At 43.7% G+C, this 27419-nt stretch overlaps 2 protein-coding genes across 3 annotated transcripts in view; both read left to right on the top strand.

Annotated features, from left to right (window-relative positions):
* Positions 1-27419, top strand: part of POR (cytochrome p450 oxidoreductase) — a 203683-nt gene that overhangs the window by 57256 nt on the left and 119008 nt on the right. The window lies entirely within an intron of this gene.
* Positions 17356-26464, top strand: RHBDD2 (rhomboid domain containing 2). The gene is made up of 4 exons (XM_069089461.1): positions 17356-17586; positions 19236-19643; positions 24395-24545; positions 25737-26464. The coding sequence occupies exons 1-4, from the start codon at positions 17367-17369 to the stop codon at positions 26092-26094; spliced, it is 1137 nt and encodes a 378-aa protein (XP_068945562.1). The 5' UTR covers positions 17356-17366; the 3' UTR covers positions 26095-26464.

The raw sequence follows: 27419 nt of genomic DNA, 5'->3' as shown, positions 1-27419 counted from the left end.
GTTAAAATAAAGGACTGGAGAAGAATCTCTTATGCTTTAGTTGAAGTAATAAAAAGGCAAGGGTAGCAATCATGATCTCAGTCAGAGTAAAAGCAAAAACACACCTAATTAAAGGAGATAATTGGGGAGACTACATTATGCTAAAAGGTACCATAGATAATGAAATAATATAAAAATATTCTGACAAAGGTCTCATTTCTCAAATATATAGGGAACTGAATTAAATTTATAAAAATAAGAGCTGTTCCTCAATTGATAAATGGCCACAGGATATGAACAGGCAATTTTCAGAAGAAGAAATCAAAGCTATTTATAGTCATGAAAAAAATGCTCTAAATCACTATTGATTAGAAACATGCAGATTAAATCAACTCTGAGGTACCACCTCATACCTATCAGAAATGACAAATGCTGAAGGGGATAAAGAAAAATAGGTACACTAATAAACTGTTGGTGGAGTTGTGAACTGGTCCAACCATTTTGGAGAACAATTTGGAACTTCACCCTGCAAAATCTTGTGCATACCCTTTGGCCCAACAATACCACTACTAGGTCTGTACCCCAAAGAAGTCAAAGAAAAGGGGAGAGGACACACATACACACATAAACACACACCTGTGTGTATGTGTGAAAATATTTATAGCAACTCTTTTTGTTGTAGCAAAGAATTCAAAATTAAGGGAATGTCCATCACTTAGAGTAGTAACTGAAAAAGTTATGTCATATGATTGTGATGGAATGCTATTGTGCTGTAAGAAATGATGAGAGGGTGGTTTTGGAGGGGGGGGGAACATGGCAAGACCTATATGAACTGATGGAAAGTGAAATGAAAAGAACCAGGAGATCATTGTGCACAGTAAAAGCAATGTTGTTGTTGTAATGAGAATTCGAGTGGAGATCATTAATCATTTTAAGTGGAATTTATTGTGGAGCATAATTAACCTGGGGACTGCCAGGGGCCATATACTCAAATCAGGCAGCCCTGAGCATATACATCTCAGGGTTTATATAGACAAAAGCCACACAAAAGCAGGGAAAATACAGAAGCCAAAGGATAGTGTTGCTTAATGATTGTTGTCTAGGAATCAGTTTGTTACGTAACTGGAAAATTCCCAAATCTATTTTGAGAACTGGACAGAAGGGGGTGGGTGGGGGTGACTATGGGCTTCAGGTAGCAGGCTTGGGAAGGTCTACTTGACAGGTTTGCTGCCTGGCCAGTCTTTGTTGGATTTTGGGCAGGTTTCCTAGGCAGCTCTCCTATGATGGGGAGAGATGGGGGATGTTCACATAATGGGGGGTTACTACAATCCCCACTTCTTTTTGTCCAGAGTCAAACCTTTGACTCGCAGTTGAACCCTTGACTCACAATTGGTGTCTGGTAGTGGGGTGATGGAGACATTGTATACCTAGGTTCCCTTACATGGAGAAACTAGAATTTGGGATTAAGAGGTGGGAAAACAAACAAAGGCCTATAGTGGGGGGCCAGGCCAAAAAGCAGTAAAACTGGATGCTTGGGGGACTTTCTTGGGAAGGGCTAGACCAACATAATAGAAGGGCTGGGTATTCATGCAAAGCCAACAGTTAGGGCCAAGGTGGGGCTAGGAAGTGTTTTGACCTTGCAATATTGAGGTTCCTCCGGGACCTTTCCTTAGGCCATTGATGCAGAGTGGAAAGTGATGGTAGAAATACACCAGTGGAGAAACCAGGGCAGAGGGCAGACTCATCCATGAGCCTTCCTCTGCCTGGAATGTCCAGAGTACTTGGTCCCCCTTTCTAATAATCCAGGTGTTTTGTGTTTTTTTACACTTAGGATCATGGGGGTTTGACATGAAGAAAGGGCACAATAACATTATGAGGAAACATGGGAAAATCTTCACTTGAGAAAATCTGGTCCTGGGTCCACCTTCCATTCATCCAGAGCAGCTAATTTCACAGGAGGGTGGTGGGGCCAGGCAGGGATTGAGTTCACTTTGACAGGATCTGATGTAGGTACAGGGAAGGCATCTCCAGTCGATTTCAGGACCCTCCCTTTTGTTTCTTGAAATCCCTGTAGGAACTTAATTAAGGAAGTAGCCTCAGCTCATAACTCTTCTCTAATCACTGGGAGGATGGGTGGAGGCTGTCCATACATAACGTCAAAGGGAGAAGGCCCAGTTCGGTTGGGAGCGCACCTGATTCTGAGTAGGACCAGGAGAAGGAGGGTGACCCAGGTTTACTAACTTGGCGAGGAACTCCTTCAGGGTCTGGCTGATTCACTTCACTTGGCCTGAGGTCTTCCATCAGTAGGCACAAAGTTGGCCCATTATCAGAGTCCAACCCAATCAGAGGCCAAAGAGGGAAAGGAGTTTGTTCAGAATTTTCTTAACTACCACCAGCACCTTGTGACAGTACTTCACAGAATATTATCTAGTTGGGGAATGAAATACCTGTCTCTCAGGAGTAAGCTCATTTTTCTGGCTCCCAAATGAGTGATTTGATGGAGATGCTTGACCCACTCCCTCCCCATTTCCTTTTTTTTTTTAAATGGAGGAATCATCCAAGTGTGAATGGATTGGGTGGAAGGAGGTACTGGGAAAAGGGCCAGACAGGGGAGGGAAGTTTGAATACTTGGGGCTGGGGCAGATTCCATTAGGATTCTATTATTCCCTCCTCAAGGAGTTGGCATTTAGGGGAATGGGAGGAGGTCTCAGCTTCTGTAGCTTCTTCAGGCTGGAAAGGGGAGTAGAGCTGTCTCTATCTCAGTGGGTCCCAAGGGACCCATATATCACATTCAGGGAATGATGGTTAAGTATAGACTGGTATCCACTGCTTGCTGCCAACTGTAGGTGAATTGGCCTGTGATCTGAGAGACACAAATCTAACAGGGAAGTTCAATATGTGGAGTTCGAGATATAAGGAGAAAGACAGATATATCTACTAACAGGCAGTTATTAGCCTAAGTACCTTTTTACTAAACTATTTAGGCTGTAGAATTTTAAGCTGAATAGCTCAGATCTAACACACACATCTTAGTAGCTCAGATATATCCCAGCCTTAGTATATGGGACAATGATTAACTTGTGTTTGTACCTTGTTTCACAAGCTTCTTTTCCTTTGACTAATTGTTCCCATGTCATTCAGAAAAAATGTTCTATTCCAGGGATTTAACTTTTACTTGACAATGCAGGTAGGCAATTTACTTGGCAGGTTTGCTGCCTGTCCAGGCTTTGTTGGGTTTTGGGCAGGTTTCCTAGGCAGCTCTCCTATGATGGGGAGAGATAGAGGATGTTCACAAAATGAGGGGTCACTACATTGTGATGATGGTCAACTGTGAAAGACTTGGCTACTTTGATCAATATCTAATCTGATCACCAAATGATTCATGATTTAAAAAAATGCTATCTACCTCCAGAGAGAGAACTGATGAATTCTGAGTGTAAATTAAAGTATTATTTTGTTGCTTGCTTGTTTTTTTTTTCCAATATGGTTAACATGGAAATATGTTTTGCATGATTTTATATGTATAATTAATTGATATCATTTTGCTTGCCTTCTCAGTGCATGAGGGAGGGGTGGGAAGGAGGGACAGAATTTGAAATTCAAAATTGAAAAAGAAAAGAATGCTTAAAAATAATAAATTTTCAGAAGAGCAATTTTTTTTAAACCAACCTGTTAGCTTGGAGGGAGCTCTCCAGTGGGGAGACCTGGGGATCTGTGGTTGGTCCTGTTTCATTTAAGATTTTTATCAGTGATTTACATAAGTGCATAGATAGTTTCCTTCTTTATTATGAAGATGAAATTAATCTGGGAGGGAATAACTAATATACTAGATGACAAGATTCAAATAGACTTTAGGTCAGATCATTAGACTGAATCTAATAAGATAGAATTTAATAGGCATAAATTGAAAGTCTTATACAGGTTAAAAAAAATTACCTTCATAAACATAAGAGGAGGGTTGATAGCAGTTTATCTGGCAAACACCATATGATTTTACAGTGTGAGGTGGCAGCTAATACAACTAATAAAATCTTAAACTGCCTTAAAAGAGAGATATTACTGGGGGTGGCCAGGTAGCACAGCAAGTAAGAGCATTGGCCCCAGTGTCGGGATGACCTGCGGGATTGAATCCAGGCTCAGATACTTAGCACTACACCCAGAAATAACTGGCCATGTAACCTTGAGCAAGTTACTTAACCCCAATTGCTTAAAAAAAAAAGAGAGAGACATTACTTCTAGAATAAGGAAGTGATAGTTTTGGGGAACTCTGCTCTGGTCAAACCACATCTGAAGCAATGTTCTAGGCATCACATTTTAGGAAAGACAGATCGAGGAGAGATAATATAAGAATTGAAAAACCTGAAAGGCATGATAAAAAAAAAGAGTGTAGACATTATACTTCAAGAAATTACTAAGGAAAATTTCCCTGGAGTTTTAGAATTAGAAGATAAAATAGAAATTGAAAAATAAATCCACTACATGTATACTGTCTGAAAGAGATCCCAAAATGAAAACTCACAGGAACATCATGGCTAAATTTGAAAACCCCCAGGTCAAGGAGAAAATATTATAAGCAACTAGAAAAAACAATTCAAATATTGTATAGTCAGTATAACACAAAGTTTAGTAGCTCCTGCATTAAAAGATAGAAGGACATAGAATTTCATAGAGCAAGGAAACTGGCTGTGCAGCCAAGAATAACCCGATAATCATGCAAGGGAAAATTTTATATGTGATGATTTAAAGGATTTTTAGGTATTCTTTTTTTTTTTGAAGCAATCAGGGTTAAGTAACTTGCTCAAGGTTACACAGCCAATTATTTCTGGGTGTGGTGCTAAGTATCTGAGCCTGGATTTGATTCCCAGGTCATCCCGACACTGGAGCCGGTGCCCTCACTGTGCTACCTGGCTGCCCTGATTCTTTTTTTTTTTTTTGTAAATAGTATTTTTTTTCCAATTTCATATAAAGATATTTTTCAACATTCATTTTTGTAAGATTTTGAGTTCCAAATTTTTCTCCTTCTCTTCCCTCTCCTCTCCCCAAGACAGCAAAAAATCTGATATAGGTTATACATGTGCAATCATGAAAGCATATTTCCACATTAGTTATGTTGTGAAAGTAGAAACAACAAAAACAAAACAAAACACAAAAAAGTGAAAATAATCTGCTCTGGTCTGCATTCAGACTCCAGAGCTCTTTCTCTGGATGTGAACAGCATTTTCCATCATGAGTCTATTGCAATTGTCTTGGATCATCGTATTGCTGAGAAGAGCTAAGTCAATCATAGTTGATTAATGCATAGTGTTACTGTTACTGTGTATAATGTTCTCCTAGTTCTGCTCAATTCATTCAGGATTTTAGACATACCAGAACTGAACAGAAAATCTGACTGTCAAAAACAAGAATCAGGAGAAACATAAGAAGGTAAACATGAATGGTATCATTATTAGGGTAGCTAGAAAGATATACATAGATAGTGGGCTTCAGTTGATTATGATACTAAAAAAGAAAATTGGGTAGGGAGGGGGTAAAATGGAGCAAATCATCTCATACAAAGGAGATATGAACTGAAGAATATTTACAGTGGAGGATACATACATACATACATATGCGTGTTTGTATGTATAAAAGTCTTCTTAACTTACAGAGAAATAGGAGGGCCAGGGGATAGGACAAGGGAGGGAATCTTACAAGGGTGTACATATTAGGGAAGCAGTGGTCAGCAGTAAATTAGACTTCTGAGGAAGGACTGGGTAAAAAGAGAGAGAGAAAGAAGGAAAAATAGTGGTGGAAAAATAGGGTAGAGGGAAACATACAACTAGTAATTACAACTTTGAAAGTGAATGGAATGGGGGCAGCCAGGTAGCACAGCGAGTAAGAGCACCGGCCCCACAGTCAGGATGACCTGGGATCGAATCCGGGCTCAGATACTTAGCACCACACCCAGAAATAACTGGCCGTGTAACCTTGAGCAAGTTACTTAACCCTGATTGCTTAAAAAAAAAAAAAAGAAAGAAAGCAAATGGAATGAACTCATCCATAAAATGGAAACCAATAGGAGAATGGATAAAAATCTAGAACCTGACAATATGTTGTTTATAAGAGACATGTTTAAAAGTGAGAGACACATATAGGGGAAAACTAAAGGGCTGCTTCAGCTGATGTAAAAAACCCCCCAACAAAAACCAGGGGTAGCAGTCATGATTTCAGACCAAGTTAAAGCTAAAATAGTTTTAATTAAAAGAGATAAGCAGGGAAACTACATAATGTTAAAGATACCATAGATAATGAAGTAAAAGATATACCAAACATATATGTACCAAATTCTATAGCATCCAAATTTATAAAGGAAAAGGTAATTGATTTATAGGTGGAAGTAGACAGCAAAACTATAATAGTTGGGAACTTCAACTTTCCCCTCTCAGACTAGATAAAACTAACAAAATAAATAAATAAGAAAAGGAGTCAAGGATATTGATAGAATCTTAGATAAGCTAAATATGAAAGACCTCTGGAAGGAACTGAATGGGGATGAAAAGGAATATATCTTTTTTCTCAGCTGTACATGGGACCTTTAAAAAAACTGACCATATGTTAGGACAAAAGACCATATAGTCAAATGCAAAAAAAGCAGAAAAATTTAATGCAGCCCTTCCAGATCAAAATGCAATAAAAATTATATTTAGTAAAGGACCATGGAAACATAGATGAAAAATTCACTGGAAACAAAAAACCTAATGTTAGAGAATGAGTGGGTCAAATTATAGATATGATAAATAACTTTATTAAAGAGAATGATAGGGGAGGCCAGGTAGCACAGCGAGTAAGAGCACCGGCTCCAGGATTGGGATGACCTGGAGATCAAATCCCGGGCTCAGACACTCAGCACCACACCAAGAAATAACTGGCAGTGTAACCTTGAACAAGTTACTTAACCCCGATTGCTTTAAAAAATAAATAAATAAAATAAAGAGAATGATAATAATGAAACAATATAGCAAGATCTATAGGATGCAGCAAAAGTGGCAGAGGAAAATTTATATCTTTAAATACATCAATAAAATAGAGGGAGGACAAACCAATTAATTGAATTTAGCTTAAAACTAGTTTAAAAAAACTAGAAAAAGAAAACTGTGAAATTACCAATTAAACACCAAATTGGAATAGTGAAAACTAAAGGTTAGATAAATAAAATTGAATGTAAGGAAACCATTGAATTAGGGGCAGCTAGGTGGCACAGTGAATAGAGCACCGGCCCTGGAGTCAGGAGGACCTGAGTTCAAATCCGGTCTCAGACGCTTGACACACTTATTAGTCCTGTGACTTTGAGCAAGTTGCTTAACCCCAATTGCCCTCCAAAAAGCAAAACAAAAAACAAAAACAAACCATTGAATTAATAAATAAGACTAGTCACTGGTTTTTTGGAAGGGAAAACCACAATAAAATAAATGAACCATTGATTAATATGATTTTTTTAAAAGAGAGAGAAGAAAACCAAATCACTAGTATAAAAAATGGAAAGTATGAATACTCTACTAATGAAGATAAAATTAAAGCAATTATTAGGAGTTATCTTGTCCAATTATATGCCAATAAATTTAACAATTTAAGTTTAAAAATAATATTTATTAATAAATTATAAACTATATATAAAGTATTAATAATACTTATTAATAGATAAATAATACTTGTTTTTAAAATTGGCCAGATTAACAGAAAAGGAAATAAAACATCTCAATAAACCTATTTTAGAAAAAGAAATTGAACAGGCCACAAGAGAACTTCCTAAAAAAGGTATCAGAGTCAGATGAATTTACAAATGAATTCTACCAAACATTTAAAGATCAACTAATTCCAATAAATTATTTGGAATAATAAGCAAAGAAGGAGTCCTACTCTATTACAAAACACATAGGGTGCTGATACCTAAACCAGGAAGAGTAAAAACAGAGAAAGAAAATTATAGACCAGCTTCACTAATGAATATTGATGCAAAAAATCATTAATAAAATGCTAGGTAAAAAACTACAGCAATATATCACAAAGATTATATATTGTAACCAAGTGGGATTTATACCAGGAATGCAGGGCTGGTTCAATAGAAGGAAAACTATTAACACAATTTATTATATCTATTACAAAGCAACAAAAAACATATGATTGTGTCAATAGATGCAGAAAAAGTTTCTGAGAAAATACAACTCATTCCTATTAAAAACACTTGAAAGCATAGATATAAATGGATTTTTCTTTAAAATGATAAGGAGCTACCTAAAACCATCAGCAAGCATTATCTGTAATGGGGATAAACTAGAAGCCTTCCCCATAAGATCAGGAGGGAAATAAGGATATATGTTATCACTAATATTATTCAATATGTACTAGAAATTCTAGCAATAGCAATAAGAGAAGATAAAGGAATTGAAGGAATCAGAATGGACAATGAGGAAATAAAACTCTCTCTTTTTGCAGACAGTATGATGATATCCTTGGAAAATACTAAAGATTCAACAAAAAGATTAGTTGAAACAACGAATAATTTTAGCAAAATAACAAGTTGTCATAAATCATCAGCATTTCTACATATCACCAACAAAGCCCTGTAAGAAGAGATAGTACAAGATATTTCATTTAAAATAACCATTGACTATATAAAACATCTGGGACTATACCTGTCTAGACAAACCCTGAAACAATAAAAAATATAATTAGAAAACACTTTTTATATAAATAAAGTCAGATGTAAATAATTGGAGGAATATTAATTGTTTATGAGTGAGCCAAGTCAATATAATAACAACAATTCTATCTAAAATAATCTATTGGGGCGGCCAGGTAGCACCGCGAGTAAGAGTACCGGCTCCAGTGTTGAGAAGACCTGGAGATCGAATCCCGGGCTCAGACACTTAGCACCCACCCAGAAACACCTGGCCGTGTAACCTTGAGCAAGTTACTTAACCCCGATTGCTTTAAAAAAAAATAATCTATTTATTCAGTGCCATCCTAATTAAACTACAAAAAAATTATTTCATTGAGTTAGAAAAAAATAATTAAAAATTAATTTGAAAGAGCAAAAGATCAAGAATATCAAAAGAATTAAAGAAAAAATGTAAAGGAAGAAAGTCTAACAGTACCAGATCTTAAACTGTATTATAAGGTAGTGATTATCAGAATTATCTGATGCTGGCTAAGGAATATAATCGTGGATCAATGAAATAGAGTAGGCATACAATACAGAGTAACAAATTATAATAGTAAGTGCATGTTTGATAAATGCAAAAATCTAAGCTCTTGGTATAAGAACTCACTATTTGGCAAAAAAAAAAAATTGCTGGTAAAACTAGAAAGCAGTCTGATAGAAACTAAATATAGACCAATATCTTACACTATTTACCAAGATAAGGTCAAAATGCATATATGACTTGTGATAAGCAAATTAGAAGGGCATGGAATGTATTACTTATCAGACTTATAGATAAGAGAAGAATTTCTCCATAAATAAGAGATAGCATTTTGGGACATAAAGTAGATAATTTTGATTATATTAAATTAAAAAGGTTTTGTACAAATGAAATCAATGTAGCTAAGATTAAGAAGGCAAGCATAAATTGGGGGGAGGCGGGGAATTTATAGCCAGGTTTTTGGATAAAAGCCTCCTATCTCAAAAGTATAGAAAATGCAGTCAAATTTACAAGAATATGAGTCCATCATTCCCCAACTAATAAATGGTCAAAGGATATGAACAGGCAGCTTTTGGAAAAAGAAATCAAAACTACCTATAGTCATATGAAAATGCTCTAAATCATTATTGATTAGAGAAATTCAAATTAAAACTCTGAGGTACCATCTCACACATATCAAATTGGCTACAATGATAGAATGGGAAAATGACAAATGTTGGAGGTGATGTGGAAAAATTGGGACATTGATACACTGTTGGTAAAATTATAAACTGATCCAATCTGGAATTATGTCCAAAGAGTTATAAAACTGTATATGCTCTTTGATTCAGCAATATCACTGTTAGGTCTGTTTCCCAAGGCAATCAGGGTAAAACGAGAAAAAAAGTTACATCTTCTAAAATATTTACAGCAATAATCTTTGTGAGGGCAAAGAACTGGAATATATGTATACATATATATGTATATATATACACATATATATGTATACATGTATATCTCCTTCACTAAAGTGAGGTGGGGGGGAGGGAGACAACTCAGAACTCAAAATATGACAACAACAAAAAACAAAGTGACAATTGGGGCCACCTTGCTTGCTCAATCCTTGCTATCTTTGGAAGATAATTTCAGGGTGCTCTGAGTTTACTCATTAATTCAGCCAATATTTATTAAACACTGAGTATGCACCAGACTAGAGTTGACATAATTTTGAGGGCATTGTGGGTATTGCCATCAATGTGATTAGATATACTAAAATATTGAAGTATCTGCTTTTAGGAGAGAAGGAGGGAAAGAGGGGAGAGAGAAAGAGGGAGAGGGAGAGAGAATGGGGAGAGAAAGGAAGAGAGAAGGAGAGAAGAGGAGAAAAGAGATAAGAGAGTGAGTGAGAGACGTGAAGGTTTCTTCCATTGGTTAAAATAGTAAAAGCTTCAGTAATAATAATAATGAACTGTCTTACTTTTTCATAGCATTATACATGAAAATAGGGGCAGAGAGGTGGTACAGTGGATACAGGGCCATCTATAGTCAGGAAAACTTGAATTCAGTCTGACTCACACACACAAAGTATGACCCGGGGCAAGTCATTTAACCCTGTTCTCCTCAGTTTCCTCATCTGTTAAATGAGCTGGAGAAGGAAATGGCAGACCGCTCTAGTATTTTTGCCAAGAAAACCCCAAGTGGAGTCATGACGAGTCAGACCTGACCAAAATGACCAAACAATTACATACATGAAAATTAGTGAAGGGAAAAGACAATGTCACCACGTCACTGTGGATGTAGAATCAGGCTGGGGAGCCATCTGGCCTACAAATTCTACATACATACATTTCTCTTTCCCTTCCTGCAGCTGGGAGAAAACATTCAACACCACTTGAGCCGGGTTGCAGTCCAGCCAAGTTCTCTTTCCAAGAGATTCTTGGCCTTGGCCTATGAAACCACAACTCCACCCACAAGGGAGTAGGTCCCTTGGACTAACACAAATTTCTTGACCTTTTTTAGGTCATGGACTTCTTTTGTACTCTAGTGAAACTTATGGACCCCTTCTCAGAGTAAGGTTTTTAAGTGTATAACATGAAATGATAGGATTATAAAGGAAACAAATTATGTTGACATATAGTAATAAAAATTACACAGTTGATAAATGTCAGAGGGAGGATTTGAACCTAGGTCCCATTTCATTAGCCTCTACCCATCAAGCCTCTCTAATCAGCCATAACACTAGTAGGGATATGGCCCAAAGAAGTCAAAGAGAGAGAAAGGTCCTATTCATACAAAAATAGTCATATTGGCATTTTTTGTAGTTACATAGAGGAAAAGTGTGACCAGTGGTTAGGGAGTGACTGAACACATTTGGGCAGATGATAGAATCTTAGATTTAGAGCTGGAAACAACTCAGAAGTCAGTGAGTCCAACACCCTCATTTTCCAGAGGACAGAACTGAGGTCAAGGGATTTGCCCAAGGCCACAGCTAGTAAATGGCAGAGCCTAGATCCAAACTCAGGGCCTTGGAGGGCACCACCCTGCCTCCTCTACATGAATATCAGGGAATATTGTCATGCCATAAGAAATGAGAGAACATTACACACACGATGTGTTGGTTGCCTTTGCCAAACTCTTTTCTCCGTTTTTATGCATTTTTTTTTTTTTGCAAGGGACCATTATAAGGGATGACTCGATGGTTGTGGGAGAGGGATATCTTTGGAAATCAAAGTGCTGTAGGAACAAAATTCATCAATTAATGACAGTTGGAAGAAAAGTAATAGCAAATATGAAGTCAGAGAGATTTCTGTGAACTAATGGAGAGAGAAGTAAGCAGAATCAGGAGAACAAAAATATAGAGGAAAATAACATTGAATGATTTCTGAACCCTGATCTGATTAGCATAGGGGCCAATGGTGACTTCAGAAGACTGGTTAGGAATTATGGCTGTCCCCTCTCTGCAGAAAAGTGGTAGGCAAACGGTGCTGTGTGAGCATCTTCAGATCTGACCAATGCATTAATTGATATTGTCTGACTATGCTTGTTAAAAAGGGATGGGAGAGGGGGCATCATCGAAAAGTCATGGGCATATGAGAAAAAGAAATAAGCATTGATAGAATATTTAAAACGAACTATTAGGTACCAAATCCCTCTTTTCTTTGTGTCTAGTTCACATGAGGATTCCACCCTTGGGAAGATCTATGTGGGACATGCCAAGAAGCCTTAACCCTTGGTAAACATCACCAACCATCAGCATTTGGTCCTTAATTGACTAGTGCTGAATGGTCTGAGCCCTGATGGGACAGACATGTCAACATCCCTTGGAGCACAAAACACTCTTTCTTCCTCAAAGCATCTAGTTTCTTCCTTTATGGGAAGATTATCATATCTGCTATGAGTTCCATGGTCCTCCTTAGCTTATTTTTTTTAATACTCTCCAGTTTCCTGACACAGGTGAAGGCTTCTTTCTCCTTTGACTTCTCTTCCCTCTTTGCTTGAACTACTCTTACTTATTCTTTGAAGGTCCACTTCTTTCTGGTAAGTGACAGGTTTCAGTTAGAGAGTATTCCTCCAATTCTTTCACGTTCTCTAGTATGGAATCCAATCAGCGTTTTTTTTTTTTTTAAATACAAGGAGTCATGAAGCACATAGCAGGAACTCAGATGTTTGTTCAATAAACAGGTAACATGGGTCCTTCAGGTCTCTGGAATGCCTTGCTACGCCAGGTTCAGTATGGAGATAGTTTGGGCAACTGTAATAGTATTTGTTCCTCCTTCGGTCTCAAATAGGACCGATGACATCATGGGGTCTTGACTTGCTAGTGAACTAGATTTAAGTAAGGGAGAGTCATCAGCCTCACTATCTCCCCCACAATCATGGAAGTCCAGTGGTAAGACAAAAGTCAAGACCACTGGCAATACTGATATAGATGAAGCCCCCATTCTAGGACATTCTCTACCAATGGACCAGGCAGGAAGCATGAATTTCTTAGGAAAGAAATAGAAAAGCAATAGTATTCGCTAGTATTTATATAGCACCTTAAGATTTGCAAAGTGTTCTACAAATATTACTTCACTGTATCCTCACAACAACCCTGTGTGGTAGGTGTTATAACACTTATTTTACAGATGTGGAAGATGAGGTAGGAAGAGGTTAAGTGATGGGCTGGTAAGTGTCTGAAGAGGAATTTAAACTTGGGACTTCCTCACTCCAAGTGCATCACCTTCTCCACTGAGCCACTTATGGAATAAATATGAAGGGAAAATCAAGTCATGAGGTTGTCCACCCTGCTCCATGGATCACAGAATACACTCTCACACAGATTCCCACTCCAGTGGGAAAGAGAACACTTTTGAGACAACCTCGCCTTCCTGGGGCTCTACTGGAGCCCTTCTTGTCCTTCCATTTCCCAGGCCCCAAGAGCTGCTGGCTTCCCCCTCACTCCCAACCATCCCTCTCTGCCCGAGAAGTGGCCATTCGCTCATGTTCCTGAGACTTCCTGCTGCCATCTGCTGGAATCATCCAGCTGCACTGGCATCTTTGTGGGGCTTTCCTGGACCTCCTCTTCATAATCAACCTGTGTTGAGATGTTGTAGAAATCAAGTCCACAACCATGACTGCTTCAGGCATACAAAAGGGCCCTTCAAGTATTGGCAAACTTTAAAAAAAATTACTCAATCTCAGATGGAAATCCCTCCACCCTCCTTCCTAGCTGGATTGGGATGAATAATAAACTCCACTCCTTTATGACCCCAGCAGTTAGTCTGGGTCAAGAAAATCACAATGAGGCTTCCATAGACCTCCAGGAAGTGCTCAGCAATGATGGAGATAAAGAGACTCTGAGCTGGTAATCTTGGTCCTATGTTGCTGCCACCACAACAAATTTCCTTGTTCTTACAAATGAATGAACTAAGGAACTCAACTCTATTGACTCCCTTTCATTATAGAGCATGGAAAGAATTTCTAGATAATGGAAATGCCTAGAATATGTGTCAGTTATCATTAGGGAATAATCTCCAAAACTCTGGAGATAGGGAGACTGAGGCCCTGAGAATTTTTGTCTCCAGGAATTAGGGGAAGTTTATCCAAGCCCCACACAAAACCCTCCTGTTAGTTATGAGTTGAGCATGGACAGGTGTGACTATAAAACAGAACAATTGTCTCCTGTGGCTTACAGTAATCAGTATCACACCTGAGTCAGAGGTGCTGGGTTTGAATGTCTATTTTGCTATTTATTTATTACCTGTGTGACCTTGGGCAAGTCATTTAACTTGAAGGGGTGTCAGTTTCTTCCCTTGCAATGGTCAGTGAATGAGGGCATAGTCTGAGAAATTCAATTATCGTCCACATGCGTCTAATCTGGTTCTTAACCTGGAGTCTGTCAACTTAAAAATATGGGGTGGTTTTTTTTGTGATAACTGTGTTGGCTTTCTTTGTAATTCTATGTATTTTATGAGAAGAGGTTTATAGGCTTCACCAGTGGAACCCCCCCCAAAGGAGTACACGGCACAGAAAAGGTTATGAACCCCTGCTTTAGATTGATGTTCTGATTTCTGAGTGACTTAACAGTGAGAGCATCGCTAATGGGTGGTGTTTAGAAATCAGAGCCTCCATGATCCTTATTAGCAGGTATAGGCAGCATCACTAATACACAGTGCCCCCTGGTGGTTGCATATAGATTAAATAAAATAGTTCTGTTTCATTTATGATGCTTGGCTTCTGAGGGGTAATACCAGGAATAAAGGGTGCAAGCCTCAGAGAAGCAGATTTAGGTTTGATAGCAGGAAAAACTTACTCACAGTTAGAAGTATATTATAGTAGTAGTAGTAGCAGTAGTAGTAGTGGTAGGAGTAGTAGTAATACCATTTATCTAATGCTTTAAGGTTTGCAAATCGCTTTACACATTAATCAAACATTGATTAGGCACTTACTATGTGCCAGGCACTGTACTAAGTTCTGGGGAAACAAAAAGATGCAAAAGGCAGTCTCTTCCCTCAAGGAACTTGCAATATAATAGGGGAAATAGCATGCAAATATATACGAAGCAGGCTATATATATCTATACATATACACACATACACATACATATATAATAAATAGGAAGTTTATATCGTATTTGTTTATAAGTTATGAATTATAATATAAAATACATTTATATATAATTTAGAATTATATTATGTTCTATAATAATATATATATTATAATATGTTATATAATGATAGGAAATAAAAGAGGGAAGATGCTAGAATTAAAAGGAGTTGGCTGTTATCTCATTTGCTCCTCAGAATAACCCTTTAAGGTAAGTCTTATTATTGTCTCCATTTTACAGATGAGGAAACTGCCTCAGGCAGAGGTTATGTGCCTTGTCAAAGGTCCTATGTCTGGAACTTGTCTTCCTAACTCAAGGTCCAGAGGTTTCTTTCTTACACCAACTAGCTAAAGTAGAGTGTTTACCCAGGGAGCTAGCTGATAGCTTTTCTCCTGACATTGTCTTTCCTGTCTAGCCACTCCTGAGTCTCTTCTGTCAAGTCATGGGCACATCATGCCTCCTAACTATTTGCCAAAGGTCTGTGCTGAGTCTTATTCTCTTCTCCCTTGGTCACTTCATCAGGTCCAGTGGGTTTGTCATCTCCATGCTGCTAACTCCTTTATCCATACAGACAGCCTGCTTCTTCCCCGAGCTATCTATCATTCCAGATAGCCAGCTACTTAGTGGACATTTGCTCGATGACCATATTAAAGCCACAGGTCTATAACCGCACTCGTCTTTCCCCTCATTTTTCTAAACTCTCTTATTTCTGTCAAAGGCACATCCTAGTGTCTCAAGATCACAGTCTTGGCATTATTCTGTATTCCTCACTTTCCTTCACCCTAAGCATCCTCTCCCTACCTCCATAACAACGCTGCCGTCTGACCTCCTTCGCTCTGCTTCATTGTTTCTCACCTAGATTACGGCAACAGTTTTCTAGCTGGTTTCACTGCTCTGAGTGCACTCTGCTACCAAAATCATTCTCCTCAAGCACAGAGCTAACCTTGTGATTCCCCTTCTCAGTCAACTCCAATGGCTCCCTATTGCCCCTAGGATCAACTAGAAATTCCTCTATTAGGCTTTTAAAGCCTTGCAGGAGCGGGCGATGAGCGATCTTGTCATTGTTCTAGGATGCCACGCTCCCTGGGCTCCCTCCGATCCAGCCAGATTGGCCTTCTCTTTGTTCTCGGAACAAGACGCGCCATCTCCCGACTCCACACCTTTGTACTGGCTGCCTCCCGTACCTGGAAGGTGCTTCCTCTTCTCTTCCGCTTGGGGTTCTTTAAGAGGCATCCCGAGGACCGCGTTTCCTGATCCTCCACCCCCAACTCCATTGCTAGAACCCAGGCTACCTGGTGTTTAAGGACTTTGTATCTGGAATATATGTATTTATTAAATATATTAATGATATAATTATAGCATAGTATAGTAATATATTTAATTAAATGTATTGCACATATTTTCGTGTCTACTTGTCTCCCTCGTTAGAAAGGAAGCTCCTCGGGGCAGGGGTCATTCCTTTCCACAGCCCCCCCCCCCCCGCACACAGTAGGCATTTAATAAGTGCTTGTTAATTGGATAACCACTTGTCGAGGATACGGTGGAAGGGATCCTCGTCCAGGCATGGGTGACCTGGGACACTGTATGTTAATTAATAAATATTCTTAATATTAATAATATTCAACTTTGACCCTGGGATTCCATGGAACCAAGGTCCCACGCCCTCACAAAACCACTGCCCAGCCAGGCCAATCTTCGAGTCTGCCGCTAGAGGGCGGCAGGTGCAGACGCAGTTCGTACAGGGCGGGCCCCGCAGCTCGCCCCAAGGGAGGTGCTGCTCAGCTCCTCTTTTATCCCGGGGGGTTGAAAGCCGGTTCTCTGCCCCACCCCCACTCGGTCCCCGCGCAGGCGCACCAGCTCCCTCAGCAGCCTACAAGGCCTCAACGCTTCGAGCCAAGGCCCTAATCTAGCCCTGCGCGTGCGCAGGACGCTACGCTTGGTTGCACGAAGCCTCGCAGAAGCAGTTTGTGCGCAAGCGCCCTAGCCTGCTTAGCGCGCGACGCTACAGCTCCTAGGGGGCGGGTCTTCAGGGTGGCTTTCCCACCTTGGTCGCCAGGGTAACGGTCCCGGCTGCCCGGAAGCAGACCAAAGGACTTGGAGCCGAAGGCGGAAGTGGTAGCGGCGCGAGCTCAGGGAGAATGGCGGCGGGGGCGGCGGTGGCGGCGGGGGCGGCTGCCGGGGGAGGCCGGTGCCCCGAGGTACCGTCCGCCTCCTTCCTCACGGCGCTACTGTCTCTGCTCGTGTCCGCGCCCCGACTCCTGCTGCCGCCCCCGCCGCCGCCGCCCGGGGAGCCCGAGGTGCCGCTGCCCCCCTCGGGCCTAGCCCTGCGGCCTGCGGCCTTACGGCGAGACTGGGAAGGTGAGCGAGCTGTAGCCCCCCCCCGCCCGGCCCCCGGCCCCCGCCCCCCCCCGGGGGGGGGGGGGGGGACCCCTGTACCCCCTCCCCTACTCCCGCACCCCGCCCCATCTCCGAGCTCCGCCCCTCCCCCACCCGCCGCCGAACACCCACGCCCCGCCTCCCCGCACCCCACCCCCCGCCGCAACCCCTCCCCCGCCCCCTTCCAGCCGGTCGCCCATCCTCACCCCTCCCCCACCCCGACATTCAGCCCGCCCGCCCCTCCCCCAGCTGTCACCGGCACGTCCACGCCCACCGCCCCTCCCTCTCTCACCCTCCACCCCGCAACCCCCTCCTCCTTGTCCTATTAACCCCCTGCCCTCGGCCCCCTTGCTGCCCACTCCCACCCTGTCCCTCATCCCGCTTTCATTCATTCGCCGGTTCCTTCTCTCCCTACAGCATCCCTGCCCCTCCCCCAGCCCCCTGCCCTCCCGTCCCTGCGCCCCTCCATTGTCCTTGCCACATCCAGCCCCACCCTCACCCGAGTCATCCCTCCATCCTTGTAGAAGTGAGCGCTGACCCCCCTCCCTCAGGCTTGCTCTGTCCTTATCCCCCACCCACCGTCCTTTCCAGCTGTCCACGGCACTCCAGCCCGGTATGCCTGTCTCCCCTTAGGAAAGCCACTTCATTCCCACGACATCATCACTGCCCTTTCCATTCTCTTGCCCATGCTCAGCTCTGAAAGGACTGACTGAGTAGGATCCATCTTCATCCTCCCTTCCTGTGCAGGTACCTGTTGTCCACTTCATCCTAGAGGTAGGCGGTACCACCTCACCTACTGGTGCCAAGCGCTAGCCTCAGGGCTTCTGCCCTTCCCCCTTTGCAGCTCACACCTTCCTGATAAGAGGAGACAAGAGTTTTGGCTTAAAGACAACCCCCTGGGCAGTAGGTTGTTGGAGGGAGTAAAAATTTAGAGGAAATAGGGAATTCTTGGTAGATTTTAAACTCCTACTTTGTCTGAGGCTTTTTGAGAAGGGCATTATTTTCCATCCCTTCTTCACATCAATCCTTGTCCTAGCAAGACCAGTGGCCATTTGTAAGACTGGACCAAGGACTCCAGGAACATGTGTAGTAGCCCCACCTATACATTCATAAGTATTTCTTGAGTCTTGAGAGCTGCCACATGGTCGTTTTCATGGTCATTTTTTCTTGCTTAAACAGCTGTATTGTGAGGAGAGGTCAGGATATCCTCTGCTGAGGAGAGGAGCACACAGAGGGCTAAGTGACTTACCCACTCAGTACACCCTGAAGCAATCATAATTAATTAAACTCCCTACCCCTGGGAAGTAGGTCAGCATCAGAACTTTAAGGGGAAAAGAAAGGAGATGGCAAAGCATATAGCAAATCCAGAGTTCCCTATGCCAAAGATGTGGTTTGCCTCACTTGAGGTAGTTGAGATGCTTAGAGATGAAAGACTTTCTAAGTTCTGGAGAGAGGAGGGCTTGGAACTGTTCTGCCCCTGTTCTCAGTCCTCAGTCACAGCTGGGACATTGCCCTTGTCTTGATTCCTGATTATCCTTATTGGCCACCCACCTTCCTGGGTGAGTTATAACCTGGCTCCCCCACTTCCAAATAGCCCTGCCCTTGTCTTCCTAAACCAATCGCCTTCTCAGTTTACAGGCTGATAACCTACATTTTGGTCTATGAGCACCCCCTCTCCTTGCTCTCTGGCCTCGTCATCATCTGGCGCTTTGCTGGCAGCTTTGAGAAGAGTGTGGGCACTGTGCGCCACAGTTTCTTCACCTTGGTCTTCGCTTTCTTTTCTGCCCTTCTCTTCGTCCTGCTGGAAACCCTCTGGGCTCTGGCTGGCTTTGGAGGAGTAGAAGACCCCAGGGGCTTCACTCCAGTGGCTTTTGCCATGTTGGGTGTCAGCTCCATCCGCACTAGAATGAGAAGAACTTTATTCTTTGGGGTCCCTGTCTCTGCCTCAGTGATACCTTGGCTCCTGTTATTTGCCTCCTGGTTTATTCCCCAAACCTCTTTCCTCAGCAACATCTGTGGACTCTTCATTGGCTTTATTTGTATCCTTACAAAAGGGGGGCTTAGCAAAAAGTGGGACATGCCAGTCTCTGTGAGCCGGGCAGTGCAGCAGAGTGGGCTGGATTCTCTGATGAACAGTGTGTAGCCCTTTGTCTCTCTCATGCAGCATTTCCCCACCTGGAAGGCAGGCTTTCTCGGGGACTGATGAAAGTAACTGATATTAAGAGGGAAAATGGGAGGCAGATCTGAGGGCACACCTTGGAGCTGCCCTGTCAGTGAGCATGTGTGAACCGCCTCTGAAACGCCAGCTGCCACTCTGGGCACTGAAGGTGGGCAGCAGTGATGCTGCTCCCGTTCTCTAGGTACCCACATAGGCGACTATCAGAGACGGTGCCAGTGGACCAAGGCATAGGGAAGGACGTTGTGGAGAAGGCGCTGCTGGAGACTTTCAGGGGGAGCCCAGCAAGTAAGGAGGGCATTCCCTAGACAGGGCATAGCCCACACAAAGGCCTGGAGACAGGAGAGAGAGTGGCATAGAGTGTTTTTTGCAATTAGTCTAGAAAGGGAGCGTGGAGTCAAGAGTGTGAGGAGCCTTGAATGCCAACCAAGAGCTTACATTTGGTCCTAGAGATAGTGGGGAGCCCCTGGAGCAGGATCAGGCCTGTGCCAGTGTCAAGTCAGCCAGCATTTATTAAGTGCCTACTGTGTGCTGGGCACTGTTGAGCACCAAGGATAAAACAGGTGTCTGTACCTGGGTAACAGAACCATGGCTCTTTAGGAAGATGGGTTTGACAGCTGACTAGAGGATAGATTGGAGTGGGAACAGGCCTGAGGCAGGGAGACCAACCAGCATTATGATTATGGAGGTGTAAAAAGATTGCCTGGCCCACGTTGTATAACATTAACGTGTGGTGGACTCAGCACAGTTTTGTCCATTTCTCCAGCTTGGGTTACATGTAGGCACACAAGTAAGAGCAGAAACTGAGAACGGTGGGCCTAAGCTCTTCCATAGGATAGGGAGGCCAGGGCCTGGAGGACTTGGGAGGACATTGTTCAAAGCACTGGTTCACCCAGAGCCTAGTGTGGGGAAGAGAAGAAGGTGGGAGCCAATACCTGGCTGATTCCTTCCCCTGGCCTGGGAAGAACTGAGAACCCCAGGGATCCAAGGGTTGTGAGGACCAAGCGCCGAGCTTCCAGTTGAGAGGGAGAATTGGAATAACACTGCCATTAGATTAAATGAATTTCAAACCCTGTGAACCTGGATGTGGAACATTTGTGAGTGAGGGCCAGGTTAGGGTGTGGTCTGCCATCTGCCCTCTCAGGGTAGCTGTGGCGGACTGGGGAGTAGGGTGAGTTCCAGTTGAACTGGCAAGTTAGGATATTTGAGGGGGTATGCTGAGGTCCCCTAGGATGAGGACTGTAAATGACAAACAGGAGAGGGAGGTGAGGAGCCAAAGTGAGGTGAGAGTGATCTGAATTGGGGCGGCGGCCTTGTCATTGGCAATGAAAGGACAGGTGAGAACATGGATCACACTTGGCAAATGGCTGGATAGAGGTGTGTGGGAAAGAAGACAGAATTGAAGATGATGCTGAAATTTCAAAGCTGGGGGACTGGAAGGATGGTAGCATTCAGCAGAAGGTAGGGAAGTCAAAATGATCTGTTTGGAGATTCCTCTGGGAATGCAAAGCATGTAAGTGGCTATGCACAGCAGGCAGTGGAAAGTGAGTCTTTTCTAGGGAGGTGATAATTGAATCCATGGGAGCTGATGAAATGAGGGGGGGAGAAAGTGAGGGAGAGGGGAGTGAAACAGAGATGGAGAGAGAGACAGGGGTGGGGGGGGGGAGGAAGAGAGGAAGATATAGGTCCAAATGGTGATTCAAGAAAGGAGTGGCCAGACAGGAGGAAGAACCCAGTTTCCCAAAAGCTCAGGGGAGTAAGTCCAAGGAGAGGAGAGTCAGTGGTGTCAGAGGCTGCAGAAAGGTCAGGAAAGACTAGGCCTGAGAAAAGCCCACCTGCTTTGGTAGGAAAGAGATTGTTGGTAACCTTGGCTAGAGCAGATTGAATTGAGTGAAGGGTGGGAGCAAAATATCTGAGAGTCCAGGAGTTAATGAGAGAAGAGCAAATGGCAAAGAATTTGACTCTGACTGAAAGATAGCAAGGGAATAATAGCTTGAAAGGGTGGTGGGGTCAAGGGAGGATTTTTAAAGGATGGGAGAGAAGGGTGTATTTATTGGCTGCAAGAATAGTAGCAAGAGAATGATTGTGGTGGCAGCCTGTGGTGGGGGATGGGAGGGGATGGGATACTGCCAAGGAATTATTTTTTCCCAGACCTTTCCCCCTTAGAAATCTTCAAAGCTGTTTGGGAACTCAAGGACTGAGTATGAACCGGTCTCTGCTTCTCCCTTCTTCCCCTCCAGGAAGCCTCTTAACCGCTACATTGGTCAGTCTCCTCTATTTTTCTCTTTTAGGGTCTGGATGTTCCATTGCCCCCAGGGGAATCTAACTAAAATAACCAAACAATGTCCAGCTTATTTATTTCTGGTCTTTAATTTTCTTTTTTTTTTTTTTTTTAAAGCAATCGGGGTTAAGTAACTTGCTCAAGGTTACACAGCCAGGTGTTTCTGGGTGGGTGCTAAGTGTCTGAGCCCGGGATTCGATCCCCAGGTCATCCCGACACTGGGGCCGGTCAGTGCTCTTACTCCCTGTGCTACCTGGCCGCCCCTGGTCTTTAATTTTCTTCTATAAAAGAAGGACTGCTTAGGAAGAGGGTCTCCATCGAGGCCAGTCATTCTCCAAGTATGGTGTGGGGACCCCTTGGGGTCCTGAAGTCAACTATTTTCATAATAATAAGTATTTTAATCGCTAATTTGATAAAGATAAGTAGGTATAATTCACATAAACCAAAGGTCTCTGGGGGTCCTCAGACCAAAAGGTGTGAGATCTGCTCCTTAGGTTAGGAGTCCCAACTGCCCGGTAGCTTATAGACCTTGATGTGATTAATGGGGGGGCCAGCCCTCTGCATGATACTCCCTCCCTGCCTGATGGATGAGGGGGTCTTTTCTCACCAGACTCAGCTGGCAGCTGTACCCCATCCTAGTCTAGCTCCCCACCCCTCAGAGTTGGGGGAGGTTACAATTTAAGCAAGTAAAATGTGCAATCTAGTTGGGAGGACGTGCGCACAAATCATTTTATTACAAGTTAGAACATAAAAGGTTCAGTGGATAGAGAGCCAACCTAGAACCACCAGGGCCTGGGTTCCAGTCAGACCTCTGATACACTAGCTGCGTGAAACCCTGGATGTGTCATTCACCGGTGCTCCAAGACACTAAGCTGTAGAGAAGTCACCAGCCTGATTCTTTATCTGGAAGCACTCCATCTCAGTGAAATCCCAGGCCTAGCCCCTAATGCTGTTTGGAAAGACTTGAGAAGGGAAGTATCAGAGAAAGTGCACACAAAAGGTTAGGGCCCTTGAAGAATTTCTGCAGTTAGAAATGGGGGGGGGGTACATGGCAGGGGTGTGCCAAGTGTGGGAGACTGGAAGTGGGAAGGTCAGGGCAGAGAATAAGTAGTGAAGGGAAGCAGAAAAAAGCCTGGAGGCCCTTGGGGACAGCCTGCAATGCTGAGCCTTTGGGACTTTTTCATAGGGAAGTGGCAAGACCACAAGAAGTGGTCATAGTGATGAGGAATTAGAGAGATTTGTTGGAAAGTTCACTCTCCACCAATAAAACATTTGAAAAATGCTCAGAAGAAAGCAGGTACACAGACAGGTAGGCAGGGCATTGTTGGGGCTGCCGTGTTAAATGTAATATATATTTAAAAAGCTGCATGGAACAGAGATTCACATTTTCACAATCAATCCTCCGCCGGTGCTTTGCACAGGGAAGTATGCTAATGTTTATCAAATTTATAATAAGAGAGAATTTTTAAAAGACCTTGCTAATAACAGTGTTTAGGGAGAAGCCAGGCAGGTGACTTGTAATGGACCAGGTGAGAAGGAGGCAAGGTTTGAGTGAGGGACTGTTGAGTGGCAGTGGAGAGAAAGGATTTACAAAGCTTGGAGTGGGCAGAAGAGGAGTCTATGGGGAATTAGCTTAGGCTCAGGTACTCGGAGGGATGGTGAGGAAAGTTATTTGTGAATGTGTGGAGTAGGATGTTCTGGTGGACGTCCAGGTGGAGAGGTGCCCGTCTGAAGGTTAGGGTGTGAATTGTGCAGAGATTAATGCAGGGATGCCAGTTTGGGAGCATCTGTGGGGAACCACTTAGGAGGCCTGAGCCAGAGAAGTTTCAGCTGGTTATTTTTGAGAGAAGACATCCCTTGTAGACACAGGAGTCAGCACTTTATAAACCTTTAAGTCATGGGGCGGCTAAGTGACGCAGTGAATAGAGCACCGACCCTGGAGTCAGGAGGACCTGAGTTCACTTGCGGCCTCAGACACTTGACACAATTACTAGCCGTGTGACTTTGGGCAAGTTGCTTAACCCCAATTGCCCTCCAAAAAGCAAAACAAAACAAACCCTTTAAGTCAGGATGGCCGAGCATCTAGAATGTCACTGTGAGCTGTGAAGAAGATCCTCGGTCCCCAACACGGTCAGTAAGTTGTCTAAGGAGAACTGCCCCCAGCACCAGGGATAGAGACAGTGGAGGGACTGGAACCTGCAGGCCCAGCCCGGCCTCTTTTTACCTTTCCAGTAAACTTGAAAACCCTGAATCAGGGAGAGTGATCTTCCGGGGGTGGGGATGTTTTAGGGTCTCCACTCGATGCTTCCACTCTTCTTAACCTGCTGCTTCAGATGGTCTTGGTTACTGTTCGTGCCTTGATCTCTCCGAGTCAGTTGCCCTGAAACTAGATCAGAAGTTCCCCTTCAGCCTGTTGAGGCGGGCCACGGTGCTCAACTATGTTTCAGGATCATCAGTTGAAAGAAGAGCTATCCAGACCAGGAAGTAAGTACCTGACCTTCCAGTAATGTTCTGAGGGTGTGGCTGGCATGGCCTCTGGCTAAGGGAACGGGATGGATGGGGAATGTGGGGCCCAGCCCTGGGACTGGGGACTTTGGAAACCTGTGCAAGGATGTCCTAGTCTTTTATGAATCAAATGAAAGCGCTGGGAGAAGAGGGGGGACATCAGGAATGCTTGAGTGCGATCTGAAGCCAATCCCAAGGTGCACTAAGCAGGAAAAGGCCTGAGGTTTGTGTCGTGTCTGCCTTCCTCTGGAGCTGCCTCCAGCCCCTCCAGTGGGCTGGGCCATATGTGGCCCTGAGGAAGAGAACAAAAGCCAAGGGTTTCAAGGCAGGTGAGTGGGTTAGCAGCGTGGACGCCAAGCAGAAGGGCCAGGGGACAAAGTGCTTCCCTGGCAGCTTTCCTTCTCCCCTGTTTTGGTCCTTTCTGGGGAGTTTTTCTTCTCTCTTTTTTTCAAATCCTCCCAAAAGAACCAAGCAGCTGTGCCATTTCTCCCAATGAGCCCACCGTTGTGGGCCATGTGCAGGGCATGTGGCCAGCTTCTGGAGCCCTTTGCTGGATGTGGGAACTGGCGGGGGGGAATAAGAAGAGCCAAGCAAACTTCTGATTCCTAACTCTAGGAGTGGGCCTGAAGGCTCCAGTTAGATCTGTAGCTGAAATTGTATTCCTGATCCAGCCTTTTCCACAACTGGAAACTCGGGCTGCGCATGAGTAGCTTGAGCCTCCGAGTGGTCTCAGACTCCGTCTCCCTACCCCTTGTGAGATTTGGGGCTCATCAGCTTAGTCACAGACCCTGAATCCAAGGATCTGCCAGTTGCTGCTCTGCCACTGATTCCTGGGACCTTGAGGAAGCCACTCCCTTCTCTGGGCCTCTCTCCCCTTATGGAGACCACCTGTCCTCTACATTTGGCAATGAGGAGTAGTCAGTAAAAATGACTGTAAAACTCTATATTCAGCAAAACGTTATATAGATATAGATATATCCATGTATATCTGTGCCTATATATCGAAAAGCTCTTGGGTACTGGCATATATATTGTACGTATATGTGTATGTGTAGTAAACCTGAATATATATTCTAGTACCGAAGGACTTTCTTTCCTTTTCTTTTTGGAGTGGTTTGTACTTATCAATGTCAAATGTAATGACTCCTTCTTTCTCTTGGCCCATTTTAGGATTAATCCAGTCCCAGGATCCTATCCTACACAGAGTTATCACTCTTACCCCATGCCGACCCTCCAGGTCATTCAGATGCAGCAACATGACAGCACCCAGAGAGTGGGACCCTGGCCAAACAATGATCCCAGGAGCCCCCCTGCCCCGCCTCCCTACCGCCCGGCTTCTGGCCAGTTTTATGTGCACAGCCCCTTCGGCATTGCTCCTGTCTCCTCTAACTTCTACCCCGCTGTCTCCTGCCCTTCCCAGGGGAGCTGCCCGCCACAGCCTCCAGTCTGCCAAGGGCCAGGGCAGCCGACCCTGGGCCACAGCGCAACCTCAGCGCCCACGGAGGGGTCAAGGGTCCAGATGCAATGACGGACTCTCAAGGAGAGCAGCGTCGACTCATCACATCTGAGTCCTTGCCCGATCCACAAGGAGATGTCACAGGGCAAGCCACCACAGCAGCCTGTCGCTCCTGGGCTCTTAACTCCTGTGTGGTCACTGGCTGTTTCTCTTGTGCTTTTCTCTTTGATGTTTTGCGTAATAGCCCTTGTGTGTGTGTGTGTGTGTGTGTATCTTTGCCCTTCATTTCTCAGACCATCACACCATGTTCTCCCAACCTTCCCTGGCCTAGAGCTAATGAGCTAGGTCAACATAAATTTTATAGTAAAGCATGATTCCCTGGGAGTTTGGACCAATGTACTGTGTTAATTATTTTTTATTAAAATTATAAAGATCCAACACAGGTACTTGACCCTTGTTTTCTTTTTTAATTGAGAAGAGGGCTAGAACTCCAAGCACTGGCCAGTGCTTTAGGGGCTTAGAGAGTAGACACTGCTGTGGGCTGGACTGGCTCCCAGAGCCCTCTTTTTCTCCTAGGCATCATTACCAGTACTGCATTGATACAAGTAAAGTGCCCAGCCCTAAGAAGAGAGTGGTTCTCTATTTACTCAAGGTTTTGCCAGCTGCAGTTTTATCTTCAGGAATAGCAGGGATCTATATTGGACACTTTCCTTTGATTAATTCAGACTTGTCTTTATAACAGTAGGTTTTCTTCTCATCTATAGAGGAAGTTCTTCCAGAGTTGGAGGAGGGAGGTAGAAAGAGGCAACTACAGACTTGTGAGGGTTGAAATTTGGCTGTGGAGCCTGTTAGCTGAGACATTGCCAAGGTAGAGAAGGGCTTTCATCTTGCTGCAGGATCTGTTCTAGTCAATAGGACGCAGAATAGAGGGCCTTCTGGGTGAAGCTCTTGGATAAACAGCTTTCAGTTCCCTGGGCTGACTTGCTTCAAGACAGGTGAGCAGGGATGGGTTCCTAGTCATTCCCATCTGGATTCCTTATCGGGCTAGTGGCTGTATTGATGGAGAGAGGAACACTAGCCATAGTGGGAAGAAACCAGGCTCCCCAGAAAGCCCCACCTGAATCTGCCTCATGCTAGCATGAGATAGCCTGGATCTAGTTGTGTGTAAGGTTACTTCCTCTCAGAGCAGAGGTTTAAGGAAAGGCTCTTCTCCAAGAAAAATATTAGCTGGGGCAGGGAGGGGGCAGTGTTAGGGCCAGGATCCATTAGGGAAATAGAACGATCCATTCCAGAGGAAACACAACCTGTAGAGGAGAGGGGTTGTCTGACACTGTCCCCTTCTCACCCTTAATACCCTGTAATCAAGGGTGATGCCGCCTGGGGGAGCAGGAAGAGAG

Source organism: Petaurus breviceps, unplaced genomic scaffold (assembly GCF_028583685.1).
Source record: "Petaurus breviceps papuanus isolate PSGF00001 unplaced genomic scaffold, PetGlider_PUasm1.0 186, whole genome shotgun sequence".
In the NCBI taxonomy this organism is placed as follows: domain Eukaryota; kingdom Metazoa; phylum Chordata; class Mammalia; order Diprotodontia; family Petauridae; genus Petaurus; species Petaurus breviceps.
The sequence above is the reverse complement of the archived record's forward strand: the minus strand, read 5'-3'. Positions and strand labels throughout refer to the sequence as shown.